Source organism: Anopheles aquasalis, chromosome Y, assembly GCF_943734665.1.
Source record: "Anopheles aquasalis chromosome Y, idAnoAquaMG_Q_19, whole genome shotgun sequence".
Taxonomy (NCBI): domain Eukaryota; kingdom Metazoa; phylum Arthropoda; class Insecta; order Diptera; family Culicidae; genus Anopheles; species Anopheles aquasalis.
In genome coordinates this window covers 5,713,826-5,722,523 of record NC_064879.1, presented here as the reverse complement: position 1 = coordinate 5,722,523, position 8,698 = coordinate 5,713,826, and the positions used below count along the sequence as shown (strand labels likewise).

Here is an 8,698-nt window from a genome sequence, read left to right as displayed (position 1 = left end):
GCCACCACTAACACGCCGACGTCGATGTCGGCGACGCAAAATGAAGTAGAAACACGCGTGCACACGATTTACGCAATGAACGAGCGAAAAGACAAGGGGTAGTGGAAAGGGGGAGTGGTTCCCGGGGTTTGCGAGGAGTTAAGCCTTTGTTGTCAGGCGCAGGCGATGATGAATCTGCCCAACCCAGCTCTATTCTTCCCGGTCACCTAGAAGTGATGCAACATATTTACAACATTGAAACTATCTTCACTCCTCCCAGCTGGGAGCCGGCGATGGGGGGTGGGGCTTATCGTCCTGATGAGTATCCTGGGTGTCAACCGGTGGCCGGTGCATGTAGCAATACTAAGGACTAATCCGGCACACAACGGTGATGAGCGTGGAGTTGAAGGTAGGGGGACAGTTTTTTTTTTTTATGGCCAACTGGTCCCAGACAATCCGTCCCACCTTCACCCACAGCACCCAGACCGACTGCCGGCCGTCTCGTCTCGTAAAATCTAATGTTTGATTAAGTTTTAAAACAAATATTTATCTGGATCGCTACTCCAGGGCCACCCATTATGCCTGGTTCTTCCGGTTCGGGACATTTCAAGCGTGTGTGTATCGGGTATGTGGGTGTGTGTTGGTTTGAGCAGCCGGAATACAGGGAGCCAGTTCAACCAGTGCATAAGCATGATGATGCATCTGGCACACTCACCCGTACACACGCGCACATGCACCCACATTTTGCTGACATCGCCAGGAGATGGCCAGGATCCCCGGGGGCGAGGGGGCACTGCGACGGGCTTCATTATTCCCCGTTGATACGCCTGTAACGACAGTAACCACCTGCAGATAATGAACCTGCTTGACTCGTAATTACACCCATTACTCCACCACCACCCCCCCCCCCCCCCTTCACACCACTATCGCTGAAAGGAAGGCATAACGTTCGTTGACCCCCCCCCCCCCCCCACGGATGCACATCGGGTGGGTGGGTTGGTTGGTTGGTTGCAAGGATTACACGGTAGCTTTTATGGGCTGACTGACTGGCACAGGCACACGGCATTCATTGTTATGTTGGTTTCGGAGGAGGACCGGGCAGGGAAACCGACCAACGGGTGCAACGGTGCCACCTCGAGCCTCGATGCACGGCAATGACTGGCACAGTCTCAGTCGATGATGGCCGGCCATTGCTATTGTCGGAGGAAAGCACGGTTACGGCATTTGCCTTTCCACGAAGAAGTGCTGCACGCACACACGTGCAAACTTGCACGCACTTGTTCAAACAATATTTACCAAGGAGAACCACAACCCTCCGCTACATGATTCACGCATTAGGCAATGAAAGCACGGGCGATGAAGAGAGCGAAATCGAGTGAAGGATGTAGCGATTTTGAGCCTCAACGCGTTACCGTTTGCCTGCCAGCAGCACGAATCCATTACCGATCGATCGGCAAGCGACACACAACGGTAAAACCAGCGAGCAGAAACCAGCGTGCCCGCCTACGCCCGGCCAGCAAAAATGGCCATAAGCGCCCGCCGACGATCGGTCAATGACAATGACAGTGATGCACAAATGCAGGTACGAGATTGGTCATCAAGAAAAGATGTAGTAGTGTTTACTGCGTAAGCTCAAAACCATACGTGCCAGGGCCTCGGTGTGTAAGACGTCGGTGACAACGACGACGACGACAACAAGCTTTCGTGTAGGATCCACCGCACAGCAACGTCGTCGGTCGCTTTACGACTTTAGGCGAGCTAAGCATCCTTGCTGCATCCTTGCTGTCATATCTGTCTCCACTCGCACACGCACACGCACACGCACACACGGGACACGACGTTTGCCAATTAAAACGGACCGTCGGACGGATGATGCGGACGGATGGACGCCACTCGTCACAGCCGTGCCTACGTCCATTACCGGCGCTGCTGAAACGCACTTGCTGTTGTGTGTGTGCGCTGTGTGACAGGGTACATACACCGCAACCCGATGCCACCGTAAAACTCAGCAGCAGCAGCAGCAGCAGCAGCAGCCGAGCGATTTACAGGACTTGCTGCCGACAAACCGTTTTCGGTTGGCGATAGCGATGCGTTATTGCTGTAATAAAACTCGGAGTACTTGCGTGCGAGTTGGCTTGCTTCGGGTGCTTGAACATGTGTGACCGGGCCCCCCCCCCCCCACGCCCCCCCCCCCCCCCCCCCCAAAACCCGGAGCACTACCCGGAAGACATTCGGTTCATTAAGAATGCCTCGCCCTGTGAGGCAATATCTGGACATTCGGTGCGTACGAAGGTAAAGCAGGATTAATTAAGGCTAATATGACTGGGAAATAGAGAGAGACGAGACAGACGAGAGACGAGAGAGAGAGAGAGAGAGAGAGAGAGCGATGATTGACCAAGGGTAATGTAATCAAAGATTCTTGGACGTCAAAGCGCTTCAAAGGTTAGCAACGTCCAGTGTAGAGGCTATCACCGATGATGTATCAGCTGGATCGATCGTTCCGTTTGGCCACCGTTTAGCCCAGAAGCTAATAAAGCACACAGTGAGCAGTGACCAGCCGGCCTGGTAATCTGGACGAGAAAGAATGCGACGCCACTACGGCAGCGAAAAAGGAAAAACATTTGCAATTTGAATAGCAGCAGAACACCGTCCCTTCCTTCTGCCATCAACGATACTCAGTGCCCACCCCCCCCCCCCCCCTCGGCACAATAATGATCCACAATCAATGGCGGTTAGTGCGTTCCCGGGGGCTGGGGGTTGGTGGTGACTCGGAAATCCATCAACTCTGAAGAGCATTGCTTGTGCTTGTGGCCTCTGGCGCCCCTAGCCGCGCCAGAACAGACCGAAAACAACAAAAGTCATCCCGCCGGGGGCGACCACGGACCACGAATGCTCCAGCAGCGGGGAATCATCGGGCGGAACAAAAGTGCCGAAAGCCGTGCCACTCGAAAACACGTGTAATTATCATTTTCCTTGCCCGATTCGGGCCGGCTAGGGATCCCCCACCCCTCCCGGTGGACAGAAGGGTGACCACCAATTGTTTCCGTGAACCTCTCCAGCATAGCAATATCTCAAGCAATTGCACACCTCCCCCACCTCCCTTTCGTGCACCTGCCGCTTCTGCTTGCACGGCGGATCGGATCGGATCGGACACTCCGCTGACGGTGACGGTGAAATTCGGTGTCGGTGTGCGCGTGTGTGGGTGAGTGGTGTAACAAGCAAAAAAAGAAAGGATCGCTACAGCAGTAGAAGAGGCCTTGGGTTGAGTGGCTCACATCCGGAGTGGTGTACGAACGGGGGTTGACGCCGATGGCTGGGCATCGCTCCATCGCGCGCCCCATCGAGATGGAAATTCGTGGTTAAGTATTGACAAATATTTGCCGAACCCACCCACCCACCCGCTCGTCCGACCCGAATCGACACGAGAGAACGATTTTCCCGCCCTGTCTCCCCCGCCTGCCTGCCTGCTTGCCTGCCTGCATTGTCCAGCTCATCCCATCCCATCCATCACGTTTCTCGAGTTTCCACTTCTTGCTGGGCGGATATTTTAAAGTAGTTCCACAAAACGGGTGGAAGGAATGGAATGGTGAAGGGCCGTGGTGTCGTCCAGGTCCTCGTGGTACTGTGGTCGTTCTGTTGCGCCGCACTTTGGCCAAGAAGAATCCTTAGAAAACAAAAAAAACGAGAGAAGACGGAAAATTTTAAAAGAACCTCCGCTATTGTTCTCCGTTCTTTTTTTTTTTTTTGTTTTTGCTGTGCTCCTTGGAATGTTAAGCGGCGTGGTGTGGTCTGCCAAAATCCAAAGTGCATTCGACAGTGGTGCGAAGAGGGGGATGAAGGTCCGGTGGGCTTGTACTGTCGACCGTCTTCCGGGCAGCACCACCCCCCTCCCCCCAATCGACCATAACTTGTTCCTCTTTCCATTTAATTTCCTCATTTAAAGATGATGTTTGGCTCGAACTCGTCAACCTCGGCGAGCGACGGCAAAAACCGACAGCATAGAAGAAGAAGAAGCAGAAGAAAAAATATGTATTTCCTTTATTTGGTGCACTGCGTATTATGCCTGATAGCTGTGCAGGAGAATAAGGCCAGAAGCAGAAGATGGAAAACGAAAAGGAACAAACAAACAAAAAAAGCGACAGATAGTCGCTGAATTTTTCGGCTCCATTGCATCCAACTTTGTGAAAGCAACGTATTTTGTCCGGTTAATGGACCCCCCCCCCCTCCCTTTCCGCTGTTCCCTTGGCAGCTTCACCCACCACCCGGGCGGCGCTTACCATTTCACGCGATGAATTATTGGCCCGGAAGAATGACATTCTACTTCGCTGCTTCGTTGCTTTCTTGGGGTCCGCTCAGACTGGATGGTGTTTAGCAGTAACCAACAACAACAACATCAACAACAAAAAACTCCCGCAAAAAGCAATGGAACCAAACTGTTGAAAATGATGTTCTTCATCCCCTCCATTCCGGCACCACCCACACCCTCCAGCATAAGCTGGCGTAGTTAGCAGTGACGCCGTTCAGCACAAATCAGAACCGGTTTTTAGATGGTTCTCGAGTCGATTTCATGAACGATTTCATCGCAGTTAGAGTGGCAGTGGCACTGAAAGTGCTGAAAGTGAACCGTTGGAAAAATGACTCCTGAAAAACAGTGAACCACCGAAACAGAAGCAATATCAAAGGAATCTTTTCTCGGTCCGTTGTTTGAAGCTGAAGCCGGCCCTTCTTTTCATTTTCCGCCGTTCTGGCAGTGGCATCGATTTAAAAAAAATTGCGACCACCACGAAAGCACTGGCCCTATATAGTACTGCCGCAATCATGGTGGATTAAAAGAAGATACACTCCCGGTTTCATTTTCATGTCTCTTTACATAAGACGATTATCGATTGGTGTTGTGCATGTTTCCTGGTTTCACCAGTAGCATGGAGAGGGCGCGATAAAACACTCGACCGGCTGAGTCGTATTTACTACCCCTAGGCTTACGGCCCATCATGCATCACCATCTCTAGCGAAAGGGACCGAATGGTAATGCAAGCAGGTGCGTGTGTGCGTGTGTGTGTGTTTGCGTAACATCTTGAGGCTGAGGGAATTCAAACAAAGAAATTAATCCAATGTGTGAGGCACCGTGATCCCAGCGGAAGAAGCAGCGTTACCCATATGCAACCCCTATTTTCTGCAGTGCACGGCAGCTGCACGACAGCACGTCCGACCAGGATCGTTGCCCTTTCGAGAGCGCACCTCATCTCACCTCATCAGCAGCAGCAGCAGCAGCAGCAGCAGTACACCGACCTCGCACGGCGCCTTCCTTAAGGTAGCCCAAGGTCCTATGCGAGCTGGCAGGCTTTGTTCGAGGTGCAGCAGCACACATTTTCCTAGGGTAGTTGTGGAATGTTCAGCCCGATTCAAAATCGCCCCCACCAAGCAGGCACGACCCCCGGTGGATTTCATCCTTTTCCATGGCTTCTTATTCTTTTTCTCTACTTTTTCCCTTCTTTTTTTTTTAATGGCATGTGTTTCCCCTAACCATATTCCTTCCAGCACCATCACCTTCTTTCCCATCTTTGACTCTCTCTCTCTCTCTTTTTTATTCATTAACGCCGTGTGCCCGATGCACCCTTTAACCCAGTTTGTTTGCATCTTGCAGTGTTTCCTCGGAAAATGGATGTTGGAGAGGATGGTGAATGCTTTCGACACCGGACGCCAGGTTACTAGGTAAGTAGGCCAGAAACTCTAACACATCTGGGCAAATGAAAGAAACGCACACACCATGCACGGGTGCATACATGCACATTCTACCATATTGTCGTACATAGGTAAATCATCAACGAGGAGTTCGCCATGTGGTCATATGGCAGTATGCTTGGAAGGTACACCCCGGGTTTTGTTGGATTATTATGCAATTTATCTTTGTCCATTGCTTCAACTGCAAAGATGATGATGGGGATCGAGTTGTTTGATGGTTATTTGTCGAAATTTACTACTACCAGCAACTACAGTAAAAAGAATATTCCAACCAGGAACCAGCCGGGAACATGCGTCGAGGGAAGAAAAATATGGGGATCGAAAATGAACAGAGACCGGAAAGCGGAGCAAACATATTATGTACGCGACAAAGTTCTTCGCACCCGCAAATTACGCTCTTTAGCATAAAACGGGGGTAACGCACATACGACTCATCCCAATATGTGGCTTCTTCATTGTCCGGAGATGGCACTCCACATAGGGAAACGGAAGCAACTCCGAGCGTCACCTATATATTTCAGCTGTTTTACCCTTTATGTGTTTTTTTCTGGGTGGTGCGTAAAGGAACGAAGGAATGGGTTTCTATTCATCTGTAACATACGTTACCTGATGCCGCCATTTCGATGCTCCAACATAAAAGGATTCCGTGGATTCCGTGAAAACGGTAGGACTGTTAAGGCCACTCCTGCTGGTTTTGAAGAAATGCAGTTTAACAGCAAACAAAGCACACCAGATCTGACAAGCCAAATATTGTGTGAAAAATTAAAACAGTTTCTAACCATATTGCTCAAACAACTGGCAAAAATACAATTTTATTTCACTTAAACTAGGTTTTTACCTCGTACATTTGTTATTCAATCTATCATTATACTTCATTTCTAGGACTCTGGGCAGTTCTACGATTTTCTATGAACAGGGAGCGATCACTGAATTCATATTTACAATAATGTTGTATGCAACATACCCACCCCCCCTTAACCTCCCCTCCCCCCCCCCCCCCACCCTTCCACACCAACCCTTTTTCCCGCAACACGGCAGTTGTACGACGGGCTCTCCGTGACAACAATTTGGCATTAGCTTAAGTCCTTAAGGCCTTTTTATGTAGGCCTTACTAGTTTTTCCTTTTTAATGCTCAAAAAGCAAAGAGCACTTGTCATAAGAGACCGGCGGCCTTGGAGCAGGCTGTGTGATTCTCAAGTCGGAGTGATTGTGTAATGAGCCTATGGAAAATGGAATCATACGTTAAGAAAAAAAAAAGATGATGGCGAGGGTAGCCCGAAAATGATCAATTCTTCGCGCTTCGATGGCACCGGGAGTGAAGGGTTTAAGCGCTGGCCCGGCCCGGCTGTGAACGCGCAAACACTAGCAACGCCGGATTGTGACTAAAGTGGGCATCCAGTGTCCTTAAGCTACCTAGAGTGTTCGCCTTAGTGCCGAGGCACATCTTGTACTGAGCTTCCTCTAGGTTCGTATCACATTGAATGGGATGGAAAATGTGCACCAACGACGGGTCCGGTGCCCGGAAGATGCTCAGTTCTTCACCGCCGTTAACGGTTGGCGGAACCGTGGGGTTGTGCTGTGTCGATGATGGACCGGTGGCTATCGAGGAGGAGGAAGAGGAGGAGGAGGGCTTCGAATTCAACGAAGATGTGCCACTCGTTCGCATACGGAACGGATCCCAACGGCCATCGGCGATGGCCACCAGCCGCTGGTTTCCCCGCTGATTCAGCGCGATCACATTCTCGATGAACACGACATCCTCCAAGCCCCAGCCGGTAATATCGGTGCTAAAACCCTTCAGGTCCGGCCGCTGCAGATCAGCCTTGTAAATGCCCGCCAACCCGTAACCGAACTGCCGAAAGTATCCGTTCTCATCCGTGATCCTGTACGGCAGTGAGAAGTTGGCAGGCAGTGTCGGGAGGGATGAATTTGTCAGGGGCAACGTATAACCCACTGTAGGACTTTGTCCGACCATTTGCGTTTCGACCAACCGGCCCATCGTCAGCGGATCATATTCGCTGAACACGATTGGCAGATAAATTTGGCGGCCCCGGATCACATTATGCCGGATGCGATCGATCGAGTGCGCGGTGAAAATCATATCAACATCGATGAAAAACATGATGTCATCGGGCGCACAGTAGGACGACCGTATTGCCCGATCAAGTGCCACGCCGCGAGAGAAATTGCCCGTCAGGGGCAAATGGTTGATGCGACTACCCGGATAGCGCGCCCTCAAATTCGATAGCTGTGCAATAAGTTCCGACGATTCCGGCGCTTCCACGTACAAGGCAACCAGTAGATCCGTTCGCTGATCCTCAAGCCGTAGCGCAACCTCCTCGTAGTTACGCAGAAACCGCCTAAAGGTTTCCGAGCGCCCGGATAGGGGCAAGATGAAGACAATACGGTCCTTTGGCTCCTTCTCTTTCACACTGCTGCCTATGTTGTCCGTTAGCCGCTCGAGCTCACTGAACAGAGTCTTCACGCGGTGCGAAATGCGATCTGCAAGACGTGAAAGAAAACCAGATCCAAACTCCAGCGTTAAGGATGCAGCAACAAGCGGCGAAACATCTGGACGGGGAAAGGAAGAGAAAGCCAATGTGGACTCCACTTACCGAAGCTGGTCGCCGGATCTCGGGGTAGTTTTGTTAGGTTCACAGATGGTATGTGCTCTGCCTGGTTGGCAGACGCTTGACTAGGCGTGTTTTGTGCCGTGATTTCGCGCACCCGAATTTCCGTGAATGATCGCTGGATGTAGAGGTGGCGCCGGACCGGAACGGTCATCTTCTTGCCGCGATATTTTTTGTACACCAGCAGTAGGTCCAGTATTAGATCCTGCCCATACAAACTGTTAACCCGCATGTAACCGTAAAGCAGCTCCCGAAACTCGATCATTCGGCCCCGCTGTCGCGAGAAGTTATTGATGTGCTCCATAATCTGCTCGTCGCAGTGACGAAAAAACAAAAACAAAAACAAT

The 8,698-nt window shown here is 51.1% G+C and overlaps 1 protein-coding gene across 2 annotated transcripts in view; it reads right to left on the bottom strand.

The window, feature by feature from the left end:
* Positions 1-6,738: 6,738 nt before the first annotated feature.
* The window catches only part of LOC126579935 (chondroitin sulfate synthase 1), a 9,086-nt gene continuing 7,126 nt past the window's right edge, over positions 6,739-8,698 (bottom strand). For both annotated transcript variants that reach the window (XM_050243706.1, XM_050243705.1), the window contains exons 6-7: positions 8,337-8,658; positions 6,739-8,223 (exon numbers count right to left, since the gene is read on the bottom strand). In XM_050243706.1, coding sequence (XP_050099663.1) covers positions 7,046-8,223; positions 8,337-8,658 — 1,500 coding nt within the window. In that variant the 3' untranslated portion in view covers positions 6,739-7,045. The remainder of the gene's footprint in view (positions 8,224-8,336; positions 8,659-8,698) is intronic.